The sequence below is a fragment of the Agelaius phoeniceus genome, chromosome 2 (genome assembly GCF_051311805.1).
Source record: "Agelaius phoeniceus isolate bAgePho1 chromosome 2, bAgePho1.hap1, whole genome shotgun sequence".
Classification (NCBI taxonomy): Eukaryota; Metazoa; Chordata; class Aves; order Passeriformes; family Icteridae; genus Agelaius; species Agelaius phoeniceus.
The window spans coordinates 70160837-70187190 of record NC_135266.1 but is presented as its reverse complement, the minus strand read 5'-3'; the positions used below and the strand labels follow the sequence as shown (position 1 = coordinate 70187190).

At 45.2% G+C, this 26354-nt stretch overlaps 2 protein-coding genes across 6 annotated transcripts in view; one reads left to right on the top strand and one right to left on the bottom strand.

Annotated features, from left to right (window-relative positions):
• MTUS2 (microtubule associated scaffold protein 2) overlaps positions 1-5111 on the top strand; it is a 263446-nt gene extending 258335 nt beyond the window's left edge. For all 4 annotated transcript variants that reach the window (XM_077173823.1, XM_054627789.2, XM_077173825.1 and 1 more), the window contains one exon: positions 243-5111. In XM_077173823.1, coding sequence (XP_077029938.1) covers positions 243-459 — 217 coding nt within the window. In that variant the 3' untranslated portion in view covers positions 460-5111. The remainder of the gene's footprint in view (positions 1-242) is intronic.
• A 574-nt stretch (positions 5112-5685) lies between these two features.
• SLC7A1 (solute carrier family 7 member 1) overlaps positions 5686-26354 on the bottom strand; it is a 37675-nt gene continuing 17006 nt past the window's right edge. The window contains exons 2-12 of one of the 2 annotated variants that reach the window (XM_054654794.2): positions 22691-26195; positions 22428-22586; positions 20044-20218; positions 18085-18209; positions 16308-16530; positions 15387-15526; positions 13614-13716; positions 11711-11922; positions 11226-11374; positions 8954-9062; positions 5686-8375 (exon numbers count right to left, since the gene is read on the bottom strand). In XM_054654794.2, the coding sequence (XP_054510769.1) occupies positions 8266-8375; positions 8954-9062; positions 11226-11374; positions 11711-11922; positions 13614-13716; positions 15387-15526; positions 16308-16530; positions 18085-18209; positions 20044-20218; positions 22428-22586; positions 22691-22697 (1512 nt within the window). In that variant the 5' untranslated portion in view covers positions 22698-26195 and the 3' untranslated portion in view covers positions 5686-8265. The remainder of the gene's footprint in view (positions 8376-8953; positions 9063-11225; positions 11375-11710; positions 11923-13613; positions 13717-15386; positions 15527-16307; positions 16531-18084; positions 18210-20043; positions 20219-22427; positions 22587-22690; positions 26196-26354) is intronic. The other variant, XM_054654793.2, reaches the window with a different exon arrangement.

Sequence of the window (26354 nt, the reverse complement as noted above, 5' to 3'; positions counted from 1 at the left end):
CACTCCACAAGGCCAGGGAGAAAGGCTGGGGCTCATTCCACCACGGGTGCATCTGGAAGCAGAATCAGACACTAGGGGGAAGCTATGACTTGTAGAGATGACTTTCTCACCCAGCAGTGAAGACATCTGGGGCCAGCTGTGCCACAGCTTTGGCAGCTCAGCCCTAGGGGCAGGGGTGGCTGCATGAATGCCACCATCTTTGCCCTGGAGTGCCTTACATGTTGTCCCGCTTCTCTCTCCAGGCAACTGTCGGAGGAGAATGCAAATCTTCAAGAATACGTTGAGAAAGAAGTGGAGGAGAAGAAGAAGCTCAGCAGGACTAACGAGGAGCTGCTCTGGAAGCTGCAGGAGGGAGATGCCGTGAGCCCCGTCAAACTCCCGCCCGCACCATCCACTCCTTTCTATCGCTGCTCATCAGGGAACTCCTCTCCAGCAAAAGTCAGAACCTTGAGGCGATGAACAGGCAGCTGTGTGCCGAAGGTTCCCTGCCTTTTATGCATCTCCAGTCTGCAAATTGTTACCATCCAAGGAAGTACTACCATCAACAGGCGCCCAGGGTTCATGGCTGCAAGCATGCTCAGTAGCTGCATAGCTTTACACTAGGCAGGGTACTCTTACAGTCCCCACACAGAAATTCTTGGTTCTCACATGAAGATTAGGGTAGCAAAAAAGATAGCCAAGAACTAGAACAGCAGAAAGTTAGGATAGCAAAAGGTTTAGTTTGGTGTGTGAACGTTTTAACTATGGTTAGAGCCAAAAGCTGGGAAATGCTCTATTAATGGTTCATCAGAATGAACTTTTGCTGCAGTATTTCAGGTTAGTTGCAAATGGTGTGAATATTTCTGTATATGTGTCTGTGTTTATATACATGTATGTATTGTACCTTTATACCTATATATAGACGCACACACATATATATGTAGTTGCAGATGTTCTGAATTACATTTTTTATATTATTGGATACTACTAAGTGCTGATATATTTTCATTACAGTCAGCAGTTTTCTAACTCGTGCCTAAGACTTGTATCTAAACAAAATGCATTTCTGTTTAGCCTCCCAGGAATATTTATACCCAACCTAGAAGAAAGTTACACAGAAGTAGAAGCGCCTTCCAAGTGACCACCAAGTGGTACTCTATGTAACATGAACACCAGCGAATTTGAAATTCTAAGACAGTACTGCCTTCGAAACCATCACCTTTGCATTGAACACCAGAAAAGATATGCATACCATCCACTGCTTTTTAACTCTTAGCATTGATATTCTAAGTGGAGATAGGCTAGAGATGAGAAAACTGAGAGTTTTAGCAAATTTGGTAGAGGTTACTGGTTAACATGGTTCAATTTTAGTGTCTTTATTTCAATCCTAGTCAGATCTTATCTTGTTTAACCTTGTCGTGGTTAGGATGCAATCAAAATCTCTGGCTGTAGATTTCTGTCCTTTTTGTTTTATTTCAAGCCCCAGAAGCAAGAAGGAAAAAATAAGTTGCTTATCTTTGCTGGAGGAGGTTTCCAATGGTAAGATGAGATACTGGACATCTGCTAGGGCTCTAGCTTCCTTCCACCTCAAATGCCAAATAGAGCATAGCCAACTTCATAGGTGCAGACGAAGTCAGAATTTCGTTCCTTCCACGTATCTGCATTATTTCACATTGCTACAGCTTACCCAGAGTTACAGAGCACTTTGAAGATTCATGGAAATGAGTGGCTAAACTACCTTTAACTTTCCCATCTAGAAGCAAAATGTTCACCCAGGTTTGGGGTGACTTCCCACCTGAGGGGATGGTGAGGCTGAGGAGTAGTTGGGGTCAGACTGTCTGCAGGGCCCTCATGGGCATGGCTAACAAGATAAAAATATCCCTGAGCATAACTGACAAAACAAAGAGATTGTGGGATGCTTTTCTACCCAGCTTAGGGCAAAGAGCCTGCATGCAGGCCTGCTATGTGCACTGGGGCCATAGTTAGCAGGGCGACAGTACCTGGAGGAAATCCCTGAGGTGCAGGATGGCTGCAGGGAGGGTGGCTTTCTCACCCGGGTGTGGGGTGGCACCAGCAGGCCCTGCACCCACAGGGGTGGCACTGCACAGCCTGCCATCCTGCCAGAGTGGGAGCTGTGCTTCAGCCTTCCTGGGAAATACTCAGGATTCACAGACTGCAGCTTAGATACAGCTTCAACCACCATCAAAGCGCCTGTGGCCTGTTCCACAGTGTTAAAAAGAAAGATGATTTTTTTTTCTCCTTTTTAGAGAAATTTATTTTTGTAGCAGCTTTTGCATGGTACTGTGATACTGAGTAAATTGAGCATCTTATTAGAATAGATCATGCCACACCAGCTACTACTGTTGAAATGCATTGCTAGATTTTAGTGTGTCCAGCAAGTACAACCTGAAAGATAAATACCTAGCACATACATGCACACACAGCCCCTTCTTGCCAATATGACTTTAATCATTTTGATATTTGCTAACTGCACAGCTATTTGCAACACCTACAGCATTGTCATCTTTCATTCCACCAACAGAATTCTGAGACAGTGAGGTCACAGACTCAGAGGGTGATTTGGGTTAGAAGGGAACTTTATCTAGTCCAGCCCCCACTGCCATGGGCAGGGACACTTTCCACTAGACCAGGTTGCTCAGAGCTTCATCCAGCCTGGCTAGAACACTTCTAGGAATGGGGTATCCACAACTTCTCTGGGCAACCTATTCCTACCACTCTCATTGTAAAAATTATTTTTCTCATGTCCAATCTAAACCTATCCTCTTCCAGTTGTTGTCCTTTCTATCACTACAGGCCCTGCTAAAAAGTCTCTCTCCATTTTTCTTATAGGCCCCCTTGAGGTGCTGGAAGGCTGCTAAAAGATCTCCCCTAAGTCTTCTCTTCTCCAGGCTGAACAACTCTAAGTGTCTCAGCCTGTCTCCATAGAAGAGGTGCTCCAGCCTTTTAAGATCTTTGTGGCACTCCTCTTAGACCCACTCCAAGATGTCCATGTCCTTCTTATCCCCAGAGCTGGATGCAGCACTCCAGGCTGGGTGTCACAAGAGCAGAGTAGAGGGGCAGAATCCCCCCCTTGCCCTGCTGGCCACGCTGCTTTGGATGCAGCCCAGGATACAAGTGACTTTCTGGGCTTTGAGCACCAACTGTTCGTTCATGTCCAGCCTCTTATCCAGCAGTATTCCCAAGCCCTTCTCAGCAAGGCTGTTTCCAATCTCTTTATCCCCCAGCCTGTATTCATACCAAGGGTTGCCCTGGCCTAGGTGCAGGACCTTGCTCTTGGCCTCGTTGAACCTCGTGATGTTCACATGGCCCCACCTCTCAAGCCTATCCAATCCACCTGTATGGCATTCCCTCCTTCCAGTGTACCAACTGAACCACTCACCTTGGTGTCAATCCACAGACTTGCTGTGGATGCACCTGACCCCACTGTCTGAGTCATTTAAGCTATTACACAGTAATATCTTAAATATCGGCCCCAATACAGACCCCAGAGGGGCACTTCTTCTCGCTGATGGCCATTTGGACATTGAGCTGTTCCAGATGCAACCATCCAGCCAATTCCATAGCCAGCTTCTATCCATCAAAGCTGTATCTCCCCAGTTTAGGATGCTGTGTGGGACTATGTCGAAGGCCCAGCAGAGTCCAGGTAAATGACATCAGTTGCTCATCCCTCACTCACTGACACAGTCACACCATTGCAGAGGGCCATCAGATTAGTCAGAGTGGCTTGTTGGTAGTTGGTAGTTAGTTGGGATTCTCCTTTTTACCCTTTGTAAAAATGGTTGAGATGAAACAACTGGAGTTGTTATTGATGCTCCTAAAAACTTTAAATGCACTAAAGCATATCATTGGCCCAGGACAGGCTGGCTGAACCTGTTGTAATTTATTAATCTTTCCCCTTTATACCTTTATACCTTTAAGGTGCTTTCCTTATCACTTTGTTGGTTTAAAATAATATTCAAGAGATGCTTCCAGCAGTGAATTGGGAGTGGGGCTTTTATGGTGGGAAAACTGGGACCTAACCCAGCTCCATCATCATTTGTTATCATTGCCAATCCCTTTCCCATCTAATTTTTGCCTCCCAATCCTGCCTCTCACTGGATTCTTCCTTGGCACACCCTCTGGGGTGTGCCAAATCACTAGCAAAACTGCAGGAAGTTCTGCCTAACCAGAGGGACCCAGCAACCAGTCCCGGTGGGGGGTGTGAAGAGTGGCTCCTTCTGGTGCAAGCCCAGAAAAAGACTTCTTTCTCCAGAAAAGGTTATTCCTTTTTTATACTTTTCCTCTGTCCTGTCTTTCTTTGCCTCTGCATGCTGAAGTAGGTGCAAAAGAAAAGCTCAGGTCACTCAGATAGTGGGAGGAAAGGAGCAGCCCCTGAATGGGGCAGCCATTCCCAGGGAATGAAGATCCCCAGGTGCAGGGCCAAGCTGGGGAGGGAAAGTGTTTGCTTCTGCAGAGCTGGAAACTTCCCAAATGCCATGGCCACTGTGGGGACTTTGCCATTTGGAAATAGGACAGCCTTTGGCAGCAGAGGGAATGTAGCCAGCACTAAGCAGAAAGAGTTTCATCATCTCTGTCTTTAAGGAAGCTGTTTGTTAATCTTTGCTCAATGCAGAAGGGTGTAGCAGCAATAAAACCAGCCCACAATTGCTCCCAGGGGTTCCAGAGATGGGCACTGGGAGCAGGTATCAGCCATGGGATGGCAGGAGAGCCAGCAGTGAGCAGGGCATGGAAAACTCATTTTTATTGTGGGAAGGTACCATTTGTCCCTACTGGGATTGCACCTCCAGTGACTGCTGGCACAGATGGGTTGACTCACTTGATGCACAGCAGCAAAGGCTTGTGGTGGTGGCAGGTGGGGGGAGGAAAGAAAAAACTATCAAGTGCAAAATCAGGTATTTTGTCTCTGCACTGATGGTGGTTGTGTCCCATGGACACTCGGAGGAGCCTCTGTACAGTTTCCCATGCAGCAGGAGTTCTGTGGTCCCGTTTATTATGTGGCTAATGATTACAGGAAGAGTTTGTATTATTTCAATTATGATGTACAGATAAGTGTAATATATTCCTGATAATAAATCCGTGTGCCAGTGCACCTGTGGGCTGACGGATACAAACCAGCATGTCCTGCCGTGTTTTCTGTGCACACAGGAACTGGGATGAATGGGAAACAAAGCAAAAGCCCATTAGAGGGTTACCCCATCAAGGTAAAGACAGAAGCTAGTCATTAGCTTCCTGGCAGCAGGGCTGGGCAGCTGCCTTACCTGACAGTGCCTCACAAGCTAGGAGTTTCCATGGACTCATTTTCTAGGATGCTTCCAATGACTGGGGCTGCCAGAACAGTGATTGTGGTCTGCAATGTTTCCAATAAAGTGTCATGCTGCAGAACATGATAACAGGAACATTTCTGCCTGTGGTTCAGGCTCATCAGCAAACACCTGAATTCCCCAGTGTTCCAGTTCACTCAGTTTCAACACCCCACACCCTGCCCCCTTCACTCTGCCCTCCTGCTGAGAGCCACAGAGCTGCTCAGGCTTTGCCACAATGATTAAAAAGGGACCAGCTCATACTCCACCTCAGGAGCGTGCCTGACAACATCCTCCTGAAAGATTTTTCACCAGGCCCTTGGCTTGCTCAGCACAGATGAAGCTTTGGCAAGCTTCATGTTTTCACTGAACAGAAGCTGGTAGCCAGGTAGGAAAAACATCCTTATATTTTTAGTACAATACAAAACTTTGATCCTGTCTTGAGTTTTCATCTTGCTGCCCTCCCAACCACATTTTCAGTGCCTTTTGGGAGGCCGTGGAGTATGTTGAGCTTGCCTGTACTTAAACAAAATAGACTTCGACTTAGTGGCTTTTAATTTCTATATTAATCTCGCCCTGCTTGAGTAAGACTTTGTATATGCACAAGGAGCAAAGCCTTGGTAGATGGTCAAGACCCAGTGACTGGAGCAGACCCCCGACTTCATTCTGAGGGGGAAGCTGCACTCATAACACACCCTGAAGTGCGCCTAGGAGGCAATGAACACATTGCCTTCACTTCCTCAAATTGCAATCCTGTCAAGAAAAGCCTTCCAATGTACTAGAATTAAAAGATGAAAACACTTCAATGGGCAGAAAGGCCATAAAGTCTCTTGGAAACATGAGAAATGGTCCACAATCCAGCCATGAAATCCAGGAGATGGTCTGATTCCCTTTTCTGCTGCATCAGATGCCTGGTGAGATCCTGGGCAAGTCATGCAGGGGTCTGTTCAGTTCTCCAACTCAATGACAGGTGCAAGAGCCTGTCGCTTCATCAGCAAGAGCCATGCTGACAAAGCAACTAAAGACTGTCCAGTGTTCAGAGGCAGTAGTATGAAGGACACCTAGGAAAGCATCCACTCACATTGGGAAAGGGGATTTCTGCAGTATCTGTCTGGGATGCTCCAGCCCAGAGGTGTTTGAGAGCAGGTTGGACAGGGCTTTTAGCAACCTGATCTAGTTAAAGATGTCCCTGCTGATGTCAGGTAAGGTGGACCAAATGATATTCAAAGGTCTCTTTCCAACCCAACTGTTCCACAATTCTAAGATTTGTTTTTCAGTACAAGCTGAAGCGTTAATTTAGATCAGTGGCATTACCTGGGCATGGCTCACCTTAATAAGCCTTTTTAGGGTAGTGGATTAATTTGGCTAGGGAAAGCTATTAGAGAGAATTAAAACAAAAAAATAATTTTACAGCCAAAACCAAGGCATTGTCAATCAAATATAGACCCTGGTCTCAATTCCAAATTTCCCACCTTTCACTACAGGCAGGCTCTGGAGAAGATCTCCAGCCCCAAAGAGAAAGCTCCCCTCAGCAAGTCAGACCCTAGAGTTTAATGGTGTTTTCTGGGCTGCACACTTTGATAGGATGAAAAGTCCCTCCACACCCCCAGAGCCTCCCCTGGGCAGGTGGGTGACACCAGGCATTGCTCACATCAGAACTTTGTTCCTCTGAGGATTCTCCTGTGCTTCCCCTCCCAGGGCAGGAATGTGCTCCAGCCACCAATGCCAAACCAAAGTTGCTATGCCAGGCAGCCAGCACAGAAGACTGATGTGGGGGGAAGGAACATAGGGCTGCACTCTCTGTCAGAACTAGCTCAGTTCTGCTGGCCACCCCCACCACTACAGCCACAGCACTGGTGATTTCTGAGGCAAAGAGGCAGGACTGCTCTTTGGAGACACCCGTTGTTTTCAAGCCTTTGCAGTACTTGCACCACGTGGTTTCCTGACTAAAGCTGGCAATTCCTCTGTGGAGTGTACAGTTAGGAGAAACACCTGCTGCTGTTAGCTGTGTGCTGCCGAGCAATCGCTCACCTGACAATCAGCAACTACGAACCTTCCCAACATTTCACAGCAGTGACATGCTTTAAAGCATGTGAGCACTAGCTACAAAACCCAGTTAAATAAAAACAAAAAAGGTAAGACCTGATAGTCTAAAGAATGCAAATCTTGTAGGTGCTTTTTTAACCTTTGTAAACCAGCTTTGTTAAAGCTGGCAATTCCTCTGTGGAGTGTACAGTTGGGAGAAACACCTGCTGCTGTTAGCTGTGTGCTGCCGAGCGACCGCTCACCTGACAATCAGCAACTACGAACCTTCCCAACATTTCACAGCAGTGACATGCTTTAAAGCATGTGAGCACTAGTTACAAAACCCAGTCAAATAAAAACAAAAAAGGTAAGACCTGATAGTCTAAAGAATGCAAATCTTGCAGGTGCTTTGTTAACCTGGGGAAATCTAGTGATTGGGGAGAATTTTTTCTTGTGTGTGTGCATATACAGAGGGTACAGCTCACATAGGGTGAAGGATGGATCCTGGTCTATGCCTGATAGTAGCACTGCAAAACCTGCTCCATGTAAAATTGAGTAGAATATCTGTCGGGAGGTAATTCCCAGGGCTACTGAAAGAAGGACATTTGTGAGGCCTGGTTTCATAGCAGCAGTTGCACACAGAAGCAGTTCTCTTTCTACACACTGGGGAAAAAAAACAAAACCGGAGAGGGAGAGAGGGAAGCGCCCAGATGAGCTGCCAGTGCTGCTGGGAATATGCCAGAGTTGTGTCTTTTCATCTTGTGGTCCCTTTTAACTGTGCTGCTAAACAAACTGCAAGCTGCAGTAACCAAGTGGGGGAGGCCTGCATTCTGCTTCCTTATTTCTGCATAACTGATTACAGGTGTAATCTGGTTCAGGACCCCCACCACAAAGTTTCTTTCACTGCAGCCATTCTTTCAGTCGCCCGTAAGCCAAACAGTCATTTACAGCTGTCTGAGCCAGTGTCTGTGTTTCTCTCCGCTTCTGCTGAGGCTGCATAGCTGGCTTCCACACTGTGCCATATTCCATAGGTAAAGTAGATGATAAAGCCTGTGGAAGCCAAGGGAGAGGGCACTGTTAGCTCTGAAAAGAAACAGAAACCTCTACTCACATCTACTGACCCAAGTTACACCAGTCTAAGTCCACCCATCCTCATGGTTAGCTTCTAGCAGACAGCCACTATCTTCTTTAGGGAAAAAAGCCATTAACACAGGCACCAGTCTTTAAAAGTCTATCTATCCCAGCCCCAAACAGGATCCTGATTGAGCATCTCAGACATTTCAGCCTTATCTAAGTGGCTGTTGGGAGCATCTTGGGATGCAGCTCAGCTTATTCAGCTCCAGAAGCACAAGCTCCACCACCTGCACAGCAGTGCAAGGCTTGCCAACAAGGAATGCTCTGTGGTTTCTTGTTGGCAACAAGACCCATAAGATGGTTCATGGGTTGTTGTTTTGTCCACACAAAGGCTTCAAGACCCTTTGATTTGAGCTGACTAAAGGGCTTCAGTCAAGTCACCAGGGTTCCCCAGGAATAACCAGAGCGCAGAATCCCTCCCTGGAATGCTATAATAAATTTATGGTGAACAAAATCTAGTAACTCTGAACATAGAATTTTTCACTTAAACTCACCTAGGAGCATCCAGATTGCAAACCGAATCCACGTGCCTGCGTCTAGCTGCATCATGAGGTAAACATTGACAAAAATACTCCCAACAGGAAGAAAGGGCAAAAAAGGTACCTGAGAAAGAACAAGGGATATGTTACATCTACAAGCATGGTTAATGAGCAGGAACGAACATCACATCCCTTGTAAATGGGAAGTGATGACTGTTACCAACTCTTCAGCTGCCAGATGTGAGAAAAGGCAAGGTTAAACCCAAAAGTCCAGCACAGGAGGGGCATGTGAACGATGCTGTTCACCTGTTTTAAAAGCCTGTTTTGTGGTCTAGAAGGAGGTAAGAGGCAAATTTTAGTGGCAATACTAAATACTTGTGTGGCAAAGGAGAGAAGAGTAAAAACCAAGGACTGTATCATGACAAGCACCTATTGAAGACCAAGAGATGAAGATAAGGGGAATGTCAGAGGAGGGACCTGAGGAACTTCATCCATCAGGTACCAAGGCAGTGAAGCAATAGAGAGCAAACTATCCCAAAGCAAGGAAAACCAGCAAATACTGCAAGAGATGACTATACCAGTACCAAGAATGCCTCAGTGGTCTGACAATCAAAGAATGAGACAGCAAAGCCAAAATGCAAAAAAAAGAATACAGAAAATAGCACTGCAAATAAAAAAATCAAACAAGGCAAATTATAATACTAGAAATGTTTCTGAATATGGTGGAATTAAGTGGAAAGTGAACTTCACTCCTAAGGGAAAAAGGAGAACTACAAAAACAAACAGGCATAAATGTGGGCCTTTCTTAATTTAAGCTTTGCCAAAAAAATTTATGTAAAGTAGCTGCTCACATCATTAGAGAGGGGGTAGGCACACAAATTAGAAAATAGGAGAAGAATATTTTTCTAAAGCTGGCTTTGTCAAGTCAGTAGAGACAAAATTTCCCTAGGTGGGTGAGTTATGTACCCAGAGATTGCAGAAGTGATCTCTGAACTATTAAATAAGCAACTCTGAGAGCTCTAGGTAGACTGGTAAAGTCTCTTAAGACTAGGGAAGAGAGAAAAATTACCTGTTAAAAAATACAGAAAAACAACTGGGAAACAAACATGTCAGCCTTGGATTTCCAGAGTGATTTTGGAGAAAAATCACCATCAAGTTGTAAATTCCCAAAGAACAGCAAGGAGGTAAGAAAAAAGATTGTCAAGCATTGCAACAGGCTACCCAGGGAATTGGTGCAATCATCATACCTGGAGGTGCTAAGACATGTAGATGTGGCACTGAGGGACATGGTTTAGAGGTGGATTTGGCAGTCCTGGGCTAATGGTTGGACTTGATGATCTTAAAGCGCTTTTCCAACCAAAATGATTCTATGATTTTATGATTACAGATTTAGCTGTGACAGGTATAATTTTCTTTTTTTCTTGGACAGGGTAGTGGCTGAGGGGAAAAAAAGGACCCAAAATATCCTGAATGAAAGGTGAACAGACCTCTTCAGAAGCATGTTCAGAAAATATGATCTAGTGAGAGTATATAACTTTTTTCTCCTGGACATTTCTGTTTCCACCTTTGGGACCATTACCCCACAATGAGCTGCAAAGACAACCTTGGAAAACTCTGAGTGTATTAAGTTACTAAAATCTGAGAATTTACTGAAAAATTTTAATTGAAGAGCAATCCAAATGAAAGCAGTTTAGAGGATGGAATTATAACAAAAAAATAATTTAATAAATTGCAGAGCTACCTGAAATCAGTATGATAAAGCATGACTTGTAGGATTACACTGGGAGAAAAACCCATCCCAGTGTTTAATATAGAAAGGATGGTGTTCTTAGAGAGGGCAGGAAAACAACAGAGTTCCTCATACTTAAGGCTGTTTAAGAGAGAATGGTCATCTCTTAGCCTCCATGAGGACTAAGGAGGACATGAAAATACACTTAGAGCCTTAGATCTTTGCAAACAAGTTTACTTCTTGTGTTCTTTCTCCTTTAGCATCCATGATCTGATGTGGCCCTTCACAACCATCCCCTTTCCTCCAGTGTGTGCCTGTTCCCTATCTTATACCCATCTGCTTTCAAATGCAGGGTCCTGCCCTTCCCTTCCAGCCACACCTCTGCAGCAGCTTCTGCATCTCCAGCTTCTCCTGGATAGCAAAGCTGACATCATGCCTATATTCTATGCATATCCATTTGGCCAGTGTCCCCCTTCTGATACAGGTCAACACATGCACTTCCTCCTCCAACCACCTCCCAGACACCTCTATCCTAGCTACATGTCCCAGGACATTCACCTTAAAGGAGAGTTTGGTTTTGCTTTCAGGCTGTTTCCGTATAATGAAGATGATAGTGACAACAAGGATGGCGGCAATAATCTGTACAGTGTTTATCAGAATGTTTGGCTCAAGGGAAGTCAGGATACAGATACCCACAATAAGGAAACCTGTGAACAGACACCAAAGGTTACTGATTTTTTTTTTTTTTAGATACAGGGAAAACCCAAGAACAAATCATTAGCAGGCAAAGCAGAGTCTGAAAGCTCACAAACAAAACAGCGACTCACAAAAACCTAACCATAACAGATATGCCTTTCCCACTATACAACCCCACACACTCCACCCGTGGATTTCTTTTTAACTCAGAAATTTAATCTTCAGTTATTCTGGCCATTACAAAAGCTCATCAAAATCACATCAAGGAGGTGAGTTTTCCCACCATGGTGAGTACAAAGCCCTACCAGCTGACTCATTGCCCCAGAGACACACTGCCCAGCACTCACCTAAGATGAAGGTTGAGACGTTCACCACCAAACCTGAGAATTTGGAAGGATCTGACTCTGTGGAACACAGTACGGCTTTGAGGGAAAACTTCTCCTCTTCCTCTGGCAGAAACCCAGCCTGTGACTCACTGGTGCTCACAGACTCGTTGTTATCTGTCTCCTCTGTCGACCTTGCCATCTGATATGCCAAATTAGGCTGCTCTGGCTGGTACCTAGGAAAAGGAAATGACACAAAGAGCCTGTTAGTTTGCTTTTAAATGAGGGTAACACTCATTTAAAAGCCACACAGATAGTCATGGCTACAAGCCAGACCTTTACAGCACCACGTCACATCTATACCCTTCTGCTTCAAGGGGAAATTTGAGGAATGATGTCATCATGATGTAAGCAAGTACGGCCAGCTCTTATTCCCTACAGCGTGGTTGTAACGTAAGTGTTCTAAAGTGGACAATGCTCCCTTTCATGAGCCCTGTCATCCATGTCACCAAGACATGACTGGGTGACAGGGGAAGGAAACAGCAGAGGGACAGACTGATGGTCATAACCAGGGCCATTGTGTCACCTGTGGCAGTTCAGCTCTTGCGTTTTGGCACAGAGGTGGCTGAGCTAACAGCTCTGCAGCTATCACACCCTTCAGCAGCATTCCTGCTGCCCCATAACCCTCCACCCCAGGCTCTCCTGCCAGCTTGTCTGCTGCCACATAAGGAAGGAAGAGCTGAAGCAAGAATGGTTGAATGTGCTCTCCACACATGCAACAACAGCGCTGTGACACACAACCATGTGGAACCATAAATAAAAAACACTTTTCCAGCCTCAGCTCTCTGTAACAGAAGGTTTTGTCAAGTTACTCAGCCACAAGTCTGACTAAAGGACTGGGCCACTTTGAAAGTCACCTTAAAACTGTTCCTGTGGGCATGTGTTCACAATGAGGCATTTGTTAAACACTGAGACTTGTGAAATGCAGCAAAATACTTGGGTCCAGCCACAGCAAGCAACTAGTGGCAGGGTCTTACAGCTTTGGAAACAATTCAGCTGCTACATCATTAAGCAGTCAAAAGGCAGACAAATCCGCTGCCAAGGTCACTAAAAAACAGGCTGTTGCCTCTGCCAACCCATGATGGGGGAAATGTCATGCAATAGGTACAGCAGCTTGCAAAAACAAATTAAAAAGCCATTTCTAGCTCTGAGGAAAAGAGTAGGCTGGGAAATCAGGAAATTTAAGATGGATAAGGTAAATTGGCAAGAATTTTCAAGGGGAAGGGAGCAGAGCACAAACACAAAGCACCCCAGAACAGCACTGGCCCTTCACCTGCTGCAAGACTGTTCTTAGTTCAGCGCAATTGCTGTGAAAGCCTCCATCTGATTCTGAGTAAGTCATTCAATACACAAAGGTACTTTTCAGTAACATGATCTTCAGATATTTTTTTCATTAATCAAGTACTGTTGTCCATAAGGTGCCAAGCACTGAAGATTTTTAGCTGAGGTTTGGGAAGATGTGGGAGCTCAGCACTTCTAAAAGACACACTGATCCTGCTCAGTGTGTCAGTTCCTTTCCTGCTACTAGATTCATCTCAAATCTCCTTTTAAAAGGAGGACAACCTGAAATGGTTGTCCATTGGGAACAAGAGTAGGGACAAGGCAGGCATCCAGGATCACACACCTTTCCTCCATACCTCCTGGGGCATTTAGAGTTGACCACAGCAGGACTGGCACGGAACAAGGGTTAACCAAGTCCAGAAGACCTCCCTGTAGATCCCACTAACAAAATCCCCCATAAAATTAAAGAAACAAGCTCTTCACATGCCTGTAGCTGGAGATGTGCCCATAGAAACTATAAGGGCATCTGACTGCTGTGTGGAATTCTCTCTGTGTGCCAGAAGAGACAAAGCTTCTACATTCTTACCTCAGTACCAACACACAGGCTGCTACCAAGGAGTAAGCCAGGAGGGTCCCGATGGACATGAGGTCCACAAGATCTTTCAAGTCAAAGAGAAAGGCCATAACAGCTGTAGGAGGAGAGGAAGGTAAGAGAGAAGAGAAATCAGCAACATGGCAGAACATGCACATCTCAGCAGTGTTAATAACAACGCAGCACACATGTGACTCTTGCTCAGGACTTGGTAGGGGAGCTTAAGATGTCCCAAGAGAAGGAGAGGCAGGCCTTGGTACATGAATACCCTAAGACTCCACAGGCTGTCCCAGCCTCAGTAGCTGAAACAATAGGAAACTTACTACAGTAAATTCCAGCCTGTTTGTCTCGCACAGCTATGTTCACCCAACTACCAACAAAAAGCAGGGGTTTAAGCCACAACCTATTGTTAGTCCCCCAGTGCAGCTGCAGCACTCCTAAAGTCACAATTATCTCCTGGAAGTAGCTAGAGGGAACGGAGGATGGGCAGCACCTTGCCCTGGTGTCTCAGCTTAGCTGGGTTGCAATCAGGCTTGTGCATGCAGTGGGACCAAGCATCAAAGAGGACATCTTGAAGTAGCAGGTGTCATCACGGGGATTTTCAGAAAAAGGCTGCCATTCCTTAGGGACTACCCTGCTTACACACCCTCACCAGGTAACCCTGGTTGTACAGGAATTTGTATAGGGCTTTCAGAAGGCAAATAAGTGGATAAAAGACACACAGTCAGACATCAGGTGGCACCAACAGCCATATGTGAGAGTGTAGGGACCTCAGAGCCAAGCCTGGCCCCACTCAGCCTTAATGTACAACCTGGAGCCCAGCAGCCAGCCCAACCTTTAAACTCAGCTGGCAAATGCTGCCCCTGCACCTGGGTTTTGGTCACAGGCACTATGGACCACTTGGATGAGACCACAAAGTTGTTTGGTTTTTTACTTTATATTGCTCTTTTTTCTACCCCACTATGGTCTGGACCCAAACACACCTGAAGAGGAAGGTGTGGGAGAAGGAAGCTGTGAGGAGGCTCTGTGAGTCCCAGCAGCAGGAGCTGAGCCCTTTCACAGAAGCTCAGAGCCCAGGGAAGCAGTCTGGGACAACTCCCCACCAAAGGTGGCACATTCTTGTACCCACAGTTCAACCTATACTTGCAGCAGAAGGTAAAGAGGAAGCAGCAAGGCTGCTCTCCTCTTTGCCAGGCATCGTGAGGAAGGGGGTGGCTGCAAGAACAGGGTAAGCTGCTCATCCTTGCTGTCTAAGAGGTTTAATTCCCGTATTTCTGGCAGGCCAGGAGAAGGAAGGGGAGAACAGGATGGCTGCCAGCTGTGACTAACTGATTAACAAATGCCAGTGCCACAGGGGCCATCTGCTTGTCTCCGGCTGCTCTGGCATCTTCTGCAGAGCTGCTACCCACAGGCAATGCAGTGTCTCCAGCCAAGCCAGGCCAACAGCCACAAGGATGCTGGGGCACCACTGGCTGCTACCTTGCAGGGCGTTAATTACTTTCAAGGCTGGCTGAGCAGAAGAAGGTAGTTCCTGGCAGGAGACAGGACTGTAAGCAAGGAGCTCTGAGAAAGAGGGACAAGCACACAGCAAGCTTCTCATGCTCACCAGACTCCCCAGGGCATGCCCTGGAAATCCAGGACACCCTCTGGGATGCTGTACTCTGCAATATCCAATTAGTAAGTGGGCTAGAGTCAGGCGGACTTATCTGCCCTGAAGATGAGCTTATGTCTCCTTTCCACACATTTGTGCAAGTCTTTGGATCCTACCTGCAGTAGCTCCTGAGGTCACCGTTGCAATTAAGGGAGTTTTTCTCTTCTCGTTGACTTTAGCCAAAAATTTAAAGAGAAGTCCATCTTCTGCCATAGCATAAATTATTCGAGGCATCGGAAACATGGAGCCAAGCAGACTACAGACATAGGAAGGAGAAATAATCTACTTATGTCACCTCCTGCTGAGCACAGGCACACAAGTGAAAGCAAGTTTATGGCAGTGTAACTATAGAACAGGTGGCCTTCATTCACTTCAGCTTCTCCTTCAAGGGCTCCCTCTGAATACCCATAGCTGGTAACTGAGGTGCAACTCTATGATTTTGGATAGCTAAACTTAGCCATGGGGCATAAAACCAGCCTGACTTTCAGGCAGTAAAAGAACTGTAATTTCTACAAGCCTCTGTGAGTTGCTCACCTAATTGAGTATGTCTAAGTTGATCTGAAATAGGCCTTCCAAGTTCAAGAGGTGAAAAGTTCTGCCTCCAGCCTGCCCTGCCTCCCATCCAGATGGCTGTCCTGCAGGTAACCTGCAGACAGATGGCCCTGGATATGGTAAGCCCCATGTGCTCCTGAAGATGCACCCTGCACCACCTGACACAAGTCTGCTCTCCACCCAGCAGGCCAGGATGTCTTGCACCCAAACCGTGCCAGCATTGCATAGCTGCCTCCACGATTTAGTCATTCAATCCAGATTTATATTCCTGAGATGCACCTGCTGGTTTCTTCTGCTAAGATGGGACTTTCTGAAGTGATACTGGTTACCTGCTTCTCTGGTACCTACCACAGGGTGAAATCCTGGTCCTTTTGAGGTCAGTAGCCCTGAATTTCATCCCTGGTCTCCACTCCATTTCTTAAAGGAGATGGAGGTACATGAGACATGTACCTTGAGAGATGCAAAAATGAAGAGCAGTGTCTTACCTCGTAGAAAGTGCACACAAGGAACCAACAGCCACTGCATAATTGGCTCCATCCCAACCCACGTATTTAAAGGCATTGGGTAAAGGGCTATTGGTATCCAGCCGGTAGTAAGGCATCATGAGCGTCAGGGCAGCCGACACGCCAAAATAAGCCACAAAGCAGATAAGAAGAGATGCCACAATGCCAATAGGAATGGCCTTCTGAGGGTTTTTTACTTCCTCACCTAGAAGAAAGAAATTTAAATATCAACTAAATGACAAGCAAGACCTTTATCCCAACCTAGGGCAGGCATGCTGCCTGGGGCTTTCAAAGGTTTCATGGGCACAGAGGAGCTCTTTGACCATAATGCTGTTGATGGCCTGCTCCATCCACTTGGGTTATCACAGCCTGTCTGCTCCCATTTCTGCTGCTCCTGTCACTTCTGACACACATTCGTGGAAGCCTTGTAAACTCAGGCACAGAAACAATCTGGATTAAAATAGTGCTTTGCCCAAAACAGATCATCCTTCTATCCTACTCCTTCTATCCTACTGATGGTGCAGACCTAAGAAGAGTTCAGTGATCACAGATGATGGAACAAGAAAGTATTGTGCAGTTGTAGGGAAAATCCATGGATGTCCATTTTAGTACCATCTCTACCAGAACTAATACACCAGGACCATGGCATCATAGGTGCCCATTTCTGGAGAAGGACAGAGTGCCTGAAAGTCATATGGCTCTTTGAACATGCCTCATAACAGAAGGACCTCCTCTAGTTTTTATGGAAAATTTTCAACAACCAAGTAGGAAAAAATGTGTGCAAAAAACCAAAATTCCTCAAAATTCAGGCAGTGATCAATTACAGAACAGATTTGCACTTTCCTAGTCCTATAAAACTGCTCTGAAAGCAAGAGCTCCTGAGGTACAGCATTTCAGCAGGATGAACTGATAAACACAGATCCATACACCTAAAAGTCAAAAGCAGATGAATGTTTCTCCCACAAGGAGAAGCTCCAGGGCTGGCTGGAGTAATGGAGCCAACACTTCTCCAGCTCCTTGCTTGGAAGACACAGTAAATCTTTATCTGTCTGTGATGATTCCATTCTCCCTCTGCTCCAACCGTTCTTGCCAAATGTGAAATTAAGGATAATCCTTTCTTCAGGAAATTAAGATTCATCTTAGCTCCAAGAATTATGACCATGCTGATGGCTTCTCTCTCAAAATGAGACCTCTTAACCTTTACATGTAAAATCTCCTGATTCTAAAGCACAGCTCTAGGGTACAGTTTACTCCCCAGAGGCTTCCTCTTTCCCTGGATCTTTAAAATACTCCAAGCCATCAGAGCTTCTGCAGCTGAAGGCACTGAAGAACACTGTTCCAGAATAATCTGTTGATTAAAGTATCATCTACAATTAGAGGCTCTAACTCATACCAGACATGTGAACCTGGGCCTTCCCTGTTTGCCTAGCTGGAAAACCTGAACATCTGACCTGTTGTGTCATCACTGACCATCCACTAGCTTGGGCCCTGCAGGCAAAGAAGGGAGGAAGCTCATGGTTATACAGTTTATCTGTGTGCTACAGCAGCTAGAAGTTAGCACTAAGGCACTCAGGAACTCGAACAAATTTAGCACTTTCACTATTAGGAGCAGCTGAGCCAAAAGCCTATTTTGAGCTGAGGTTTAGAGGGACAAATGTGGTGTCCTGAATTCCCTATTATCTGTGCTCTCCAATGTTACTGAAAGTCGAGCTATTGGCAGCCAGGTTCATAACCACAATGAAGACATCTTCCCTCTTACCTGTAGTAGCAATACAGTCAAATCCCACAAAAGCATAAAAACACGTGGCTGCCCCTGAGAGGACTCCTTTCCATCCATAGGGCATAAACCCTCCAACACCGTAGAGCTTTTCTTCCTGTGTTTGACTGAAAGGCATGGCACTGGGTTAGAAGTGATCCTGCCTAGCTGGGAGTCACAAAGCTATTCACACAGCTCATAACAAAATCCAAAGCCAAAGTTTGAAGAAGCAGGCTCTCCCTTTCATATGCTAGCATACCAGGCAAAATGCTAAGCCCTACCCACTGCTGAGCTTTGACTGGCCTGCAACAGCCTGGGGAAGGCATGGAATAAAAATGGTTCATGATTTGCTCCCACCACCTTTTCTGTGGGGTGGATAAAAATGTCTTGGCTAAGACAAGGAGAAAATAGCATGAACATTAAAAATAATTTCCTGACATTACTGCATGTGTGCAGATACATATATTCATTTGAACAGAAGCTTTTGGAAAAGCTGGAAACTGAGAAACATGTGAGCCATCCACTTTTTACTTTAGATGGACTCAGATAAAAGGTAGGTGAGTAGACATAAGAAAGGAATGCAGGGTGCTGTGATTGTTTAAAATCCACCCCATCTTCTCAAATTCCATGTGCCAAGCTCATACCCAAACCATTCCTGTAACTGTAAGAGAGAAGTGGAGCCTGGATCCCTGACACACCAGCTGCTTTGCTGAGCCTTAACCAAAGTTCATTCAAGTCAAGAGACAAACACAAGCTGATCCCAGTGCACTCTGGATTGCAACCCCATATCCATGTGCCTTGTGTTGAGTGATATAACAAGCACACCCTTCAGTTCAAGTGACTTAGGTAATTTTTCAGTGAAAAGTCTTTGTAAAGATGAATTAAGGCAGTTAAACTAAACTAAATCCCAAATCTGCAAGTCTTCTCACATATCTGAACTCTCTCATAGAAGCTCTGCTGAGACTTAGATGAAATCTGGCCAACAGAAATAGTACAACCCAAATGTGGATCACTCTGGAAATAATGATAAAATAAACCCCAGACAGATTTTACAAAAATAGTAAGTCATACAGGTCAAAGAGCTGCACTCATACTTTGAAACTCTTGCAGTAATTGCTCCTTGCATGGGAATAGCAGGAGGGAAAGAGAAGGGACCGGTCCTATAGAAGCAATTTGTTTGCAGCAGGTTGAATTTTGAAAAGAGGCTCAAGAAGTGGCTTTTACACAAGATAAATTTGACCCACACAACACTTGTGAATCTCACCAAATTCTGCCCAACTGCGCTTCCTTGCAGGCCATCATAAAAGTCCTGATATATGTGGAGATATATAAAGGCCCTTATCCTGTGTGATACAGTCTCAAACAAAAATTAACAGTTTTGTCTTACTGGTAGGCCTTGTAAGCTCCTTAATTTTGATCTTGTGTAGGATGACAGAATTTTGGCCAAGCAAAATGTCATTAAAAACAGATTTATGATATGCTTGCAGCAATGCATTAAAATAATCTGCAACTTGCCTTCATTTTATTGAGGCATTTGCAACAAGGTCTCTATAAGGTATAACAATGCCAAAGGATGTTGCCCAAGTATTCAAACAAAGTACATGGCTATACTTGGACATGGCTTCATACAGGCACCAGAGCCAGCCTGGTGTAGACTTGAGTAGAACACTATCTAAAGAGCCCCTTTCTCTCAGCTTGGGGTGCTATATTGGTTATAAGGCAAGAAATGGTCAGTCCTGCAGCAGGGCCCACGATGACACAGCCTACTCCAAGCATTTTCAGCCCATCAGCACAGCTTGCTTTCAGCAAACACACACCAAAGACAGCTTTGCCTCCAAGGTCTGTGGCAAAGGAGGCAGCCATCCCATTCACTGGTTTTCTAACTCAGTCCATAACCCCCCATTTAAACTTGCTTTTGAAAGTGCACCAGCTTCTGAGATGAGAAGAAAATATCCAACCTACTTGTCTTTGAAAAGGCTATGGCTTGTATTGTAAATGTCCTGTTCAGTCAGGTTCCAGTTTTTAACAGATCCTTTCACAAAGCCGGAGATCACGACAAATCCAAGGACAAGGACGTTGATGCAGGTGAACACTTTGTTCACCAGGGCAGATTCTTTCACACCAAAAGCTAAAAGCCCTGGGAAAAAAATGGCATAGGTCAGGTATTTCACCATCAGCAGCAGGTGCTGGGGACTCACAGACATAGCTCAACTGTGCTCATGCTGTGCTCTGCCCAAATTATCCCATCTCGTTTCTTCACAAAGCCAAGCAGCTCAGGATTCACTCAGTCAGAAGTAGGATGGGGACTTCAGCTCAGACATTATTTCTGCAGAATGTGACACACCCTCCCATCCAGCATGCCCATGTGGACCATGTCCCTGGTAAAGTGCTTTGCTAATACACTTAAACTACTCCCACAGCCTCAAACTCCACACAGAGACCCAGAGAAAGCACAACAGGTGGTTTTCAATGAAGGAACACTGTCTTAGAGGTCTTGGCCAAATGCAGAAATTATGGACAACACTCAACTTTCCTCAGAAACTGGGGGAAATATGAGCAGGGACCAAACCCAGGACAATTCTACTTCCAATAGCTACTTCTAGAGCTGAAGACAAAGAAGAAGGTGGCATCTTAGGAATCCTGCTCCTACTTAATCAGGAAGAGCTTTGCCAGCAAGTTCAGTGAGAGGAGGATTTCAGCTTGGTCTTAAGATCATCTGTCTGAAGAAGAGCATGGCTACACGCCTTGGGAAGCAAGATCTCACTGAGGCATAGCTTGGCTTCTCAGGTCGACAAGCTCTCTTAACTTCCTCTTCAGGTGTCTGATTTTTAAGAACTGAAACTTTTAACTCAAATCTAAGGCTGAAGGAGAAGTAAAAAATCTTCACACGGGCCCAAGTGAGAAGAGAAGCACAACACAGTGTTCTTTTACTGCAACTCCAAGGGACTTCAATGAGAGAAGAGCATCCTGTGTACTCACCTTTCCTTCTTTTAAAGTAAGAAATAAGCTGAGACAGCCATATCAGAAGAATGTTTGATATAACTGCATACCAGCCCACAAAAACTTGCAAGGTACTTTTTAGAAATCTGAAGCTCAGGACAGTGCAAGCAGAAATAAACTTGTGATGATGGTATTTGAGACTAAAGCTGCTCTTCCAGCAGCTTTTTTTTAGAAAAGAATGCTTTGCCTTTTTTATTAAAATCCATGGAATTTGCTTCATGCAGGAGCATAAAGCCACCTTATTACAAAGTAACCTTTGTAATTTTACACCTCAGCACTGCTAAAGTAAGGAGTTCTAAATTTTGTAAATTGTATCTGAAGTGAAAGTTTGGATTCGGATTTGAAATGAGAGCAATTCACATTACATACAAATGAACAAAGGGGAAAATCTCTCCCATTCAGATGTAATCCTGAAAACAGAGGGCTACTATTGGCTTCAGCAGCCATCCATGCAGTCCTAGATCCAAATGCAAATCCAAATGCCAAAGCATCCCTTGCTTATGAGACCTGTCCCTATGAGCACAGCTCACACTGAGAAGGCCATTCCAATCAGAGTGGGAAATGTCAGGATAACCTTGCTAGTGGGACACTGAAGCTTCTTCTGCCTGCTGGAAACTGCAGAGGAATATAGAAGTGTAATTTCTTAAATTTGCCTAAACTTGGTAATGCTTTGCAAGACCCAGCTGGAGTAGAAGTAAACATTCAGAAGAATTTTGATCTTGCAAGTTGTCAAAACTTTTCCAATTTATGAACAAAGACTTGGCACATTTTTAGAAAAAAAAAGAAATGCAGACTGTGTGTGACACATTTATTTCTCTGGAGTCTTGTATTCACTTCTGTAAACTGAAGCCTGTACACATTTAAAAACACCCAAAACTAAAACAGTAGTACATGAAACTGTAACCGAGTCCTCTTTCTTTTTTTCCCTCACTTTTCTGGCTCAAGGCATAAAAAATTGGCAGATTATCAAAGGGGGAATAAGGCTGATAGACTAACTGCATGAAATTCTTGTGTAATAGGATTTGTGGAGGGAAGGATTAAACTCCTATACCTGATTGAGGATAACAAGTCATCTTTTCTTTTCCTCCTTATAAAAAATTTGATTGAAGGCCTTAAAAGTGTCTCAAAAATATCAAGAATGCTCCCCTCTAATTCAAAACCTTGTAAGCAGGCTATGCCCTGTGCTAACTCCTCAGCAGCTATATAGGTCAATCCAACACTTGTAGCAAAGAAAGTCTTTAATATGTTGTTCAAAATAAATCAGGACTTCATGCTCATTCCAAAAGCAAACAATGAGATTACAGAACAAGGAGGTGCAAGACCCACAAACCCCTCCAGTGCCTCACCTGTTAGGATGATGATTATCACCACAGCAAAGATGTCTGGATATTTTGCTAGCACTCCGGGAGCATCCATCGTCATGTATTTTTTACAAAATTTTTCAATGTGCTGCCCTATGATTTCATCAAATGTCGCACTCCAGGCTCTGGCCACACTTGAGGTTCCTGCCAGAGGATAGAAAGGACAAAGATCACCTTTGGGGCTAGCACATGCTCCAAACCAGGGAGAGCCTTGTAAGGTTTTTCAATACAGAGGGCCTCAAAGCAACCTTGCATGTGCTCCCAGGTGCTGGGGGCAGCCTTTCATATCCATACCGAGCCCGCAGCCTGTGTTCATGTTTGGCATCTGCTCTGATAGTAACACACACAGGTGGTGGACCTCAGACTCACCCTGAGCTGACAAGATGAGAAAAATCTTTTTAGTCTGACTTCTTTGCAAACCTCAACTTTGCCTTTGATACTGCCCTGATTGATCTCTTCCTCATACCCCCAAGAGCCCTTCCCCCAAACCTGGTAATTTCCGTTACCAGAGAGGTCCAAAGGTAATGCTGGCAGAAGTCTGTGGCAGCCCCAGTTAGTTGGCTGCAGCCCAGGCAGAGAGCCCTTAGAGAATCCAGCTGCCCTCCAGCACTGCAATGCTGGAGCACCAGAGCCCAGACCACACCAGTGGCCAGCTCTGCACTCTGGCAACACCCAGGTCTACTCTGACCTCCAGTGCTAGAGCATCCAAGCAGGAAAAAGACTCAGATACAATTTACATGTTATCTGAGCATAAGTCAGCCTATTGCAGAGTGCTGGGGATGACCACAGCAAGTGGAACAGCTCCTGCCTGCAGCAAGTGCTCAGGCTTCGCCCTCTGGAGCCGCTTTTTGTTTCTGTTTGAGTGCATCCAACTACGTGCAGCTTGCTGGGGTGAGAACTGAACCTGGGGTCTCAGGACAAGCGAGCTAGGGACAGTGTCTGTGCCATAAAAGTAATTTTAGAGAACTGAAATAGTAACAACAAAGAGCTACCACCAGACAGGGGCAGCATTCTGTGAAATAATTAGGCTTGGAAAAAAGCCAACTTCTCCCTCTCCTGTGTTAACGTGGCTACTGTTACACTCCCAATGTCTCATACAGTACCTAGACTGTATATAACAGCATCTAATTGCATATCATAATTATTGCTGTATATAATTACCTAGTTAAAGAAAGACCTTGGCTTGGTTTTGGCTTGCAGAGCAGCTCCTCAGAGGATGCCATCAGGGGCCCCTTTCCACCCAGAACAGTCTGTCCTACCACACTCACCTGTGAGTGGGTGTTCAGGTCCCAACTCCGGCACCTGCAATCCTGTCAAACAATGTCTGTGCTCACCCACAGCCAAATCCTCTGCAGCAGTGGTGGGCAGCACCTGCAGCACAGCTGGGAACACTCACCTGCCCAATTCAGCTTTGCAACAGCATAAAAATTAAGCTGCAGAACAGACCTGTTGGGAGACTCTTCTGTTCACCAAGACAGAAAAGTGCACAGTGTGAACACACCTTTAAAGAGTTTGGACATCACTGCCATCAATTTAATCTTGAGAAATTGCAAAAGTTATCATACACCACATTACAATTTTTCAAGTTAGCTTTGGCACGATTTGAGGAAAAAGACTATTTTAGTGCTATTTTTTGTCCTAGCTCTAATATTTTACATTCTAGGACAGGAACACCCAGCTCCTGCATGTGTTATATTAGATGCCAGCTGCTTCAATGCCAGTTCCACATAACTATCACCCATTTATCCAGAACTCTCTGTAACCAACAGGCTTGAGGGAGCAGGGGGAATCTGACATTCTTTCAACAACACAGACACCTGGATAATATCTTGCTGTTATTAGAGAGCACAGTGCAAAGACATTCATCTTGTACCTAGGAGGATTTACCCAGTTCTGGGTCAGCATAGCCTCACCAGAGCAGATTTGGCTCCTGCCTACAGCATACAGCTCCCAGGAGAACTGCAGAGCTCAGGTGCTGGGCTCGCTGCAGGAAGAGGCACGGGCAAGGAGGTCACCAAGTGCCAGGAAACCCCAGCAGCACCTACTGAACAGAGATGCTGTTACTCATCATACTACCAGTTCCCACCAGTTTCTAATTCCTGAAATGCATCCCACAATCTGGCACAGTTCCCCAAACCCACATCATCCCAGAAGAAAGTTCACATCAGATCCTGGTCCTGGACACCTTTCTCCTTCTCTCTAGACCATAACTGATAAGTTGCATGCCCATTTATTTCTCATCGCCCACCTCCAAGACTCCACACAAGCCTTCCCCCAAGTCAAGTCACTTCAATTAATTAAAAGTTACTGGCCACTCATCCTTGGGACTCCAGGTTTTCTTTTACCACCCTCACAACACTTCCTGAGCCGATGTCTGAGAACCTCAGCATGAAAACACCAAGCTGGCCGAGCTCTTTAGAGATGCACATTTTTGATGCACTGCTTGGCATTTTCTCAGCAAGATTAAGAAAAAAAAACAGCTTTCTACCCCTTTCAAGCCCTGGCTCTGAAGTGCAGCATGTGCTTCTCAGAGACTGGGAGGAATGACTGATGTCCTGAGACATTTAGGGATGCCTGTGTGTCAAGCTTTGCCCTGGTGAGGCAGTGCCCTGTCCCCACACCTCCCAGCCTCTGTTCCAGCACTGCATTAGCACAGCAGGGGCAGGGCTCCACTCTGCCTAAACCAGCTCCTGAGAGGCCAAATGGCCAGAAGTCCCACCTGGAGGGAGAGCCAACAAAGGCCCAGGGGTTTTTATGGCTGAGCATGAGTGCAGCACATCTTGACCCTACCTTCCTCCTGGAGCTTGTATCTGAACACTGCTGGAACCCAGGCATTGGTAGCTCTGTGTGCTTTTCTATATCTTCTCCGTCTTTCACTCCTTCTTCTAATTCCCTCTTCTTGGAAGATTTTAAGTAACTAACAGGTGTAAAGTTTGTCAAGTTGGATGGCCTAAATTAATGCTGTGAGAAGTGTTCTTATGTTGATCAGATGTTGTAGTAAGTCTTTAGCCAAAGTCTCCTAATTTTTTCAGAAGTTTGCCAGTAAACCTTCGTGTTGTTTTGATCTCTTGAGACTATCTGGTTGATATTTCTCCCGTGTGTCTAACTCAGAGTACAGGAACCATTATAAACACTTTCAAAAGTCTCATTGAGCGAGTGATTGGGGCCTTACAGTGGCAGCCCAACATATCTTTCTCCTCCACGCCCCAGAAGCTGCTGGGAGTTGGCCTTGCCCTCAAGAGGGGCAATTAGTTCTGGGAAAAAAGCTGGGCAAGATAAAGAGACCTCCTACACCTCATATCCTCCCCCAGTGTTTTTCCACCTTAGCCACCCTTTCTCACAAATTATGAGAAAGACAGTTTGCAAATACACATTCTTGACACAGGACTGAAATAAAAGTAAGGAAGTTGTTGTATTTGAACACATTCATGGATTGTATCTACTTATTTTTAACTTAATTTCCTGCCTTGTGACAATACACTGAGCAGTCAACTCTGAAACAAGAACTGAGACAGTTGTTCAAAATCCATTATGAGAGGGGAAAAAAAAAAATCTCGGAAATACCACTCTGAGCCCAGATCCTCGGAGTAGAACATTCAGTAGGCAAAACTTTTCATTGTGCATTTGCAGAATCAGGTTTTGGGACAGCAACCACGGCTATGTCATTCATTTTGGTCGTCCAGTATCATGGTAGGAATGGCCCCAAAACCAACTAGATGAAGGGCATGAAGGAGACGATTTATCATTACCTTTCTGGAACAGAAGAAAAGTTACCAAGAAGTCTGTTCAATTTTTCTATGTGTAGCCTAAGCAGAGTCCATCGTAGAAGTGTGGAAGAAATTAAACACTTACTTTTTTAAAAATTATTTTTTATCTACTCCTTGCAGTGAATGTAATTCACAAAATAGCTAC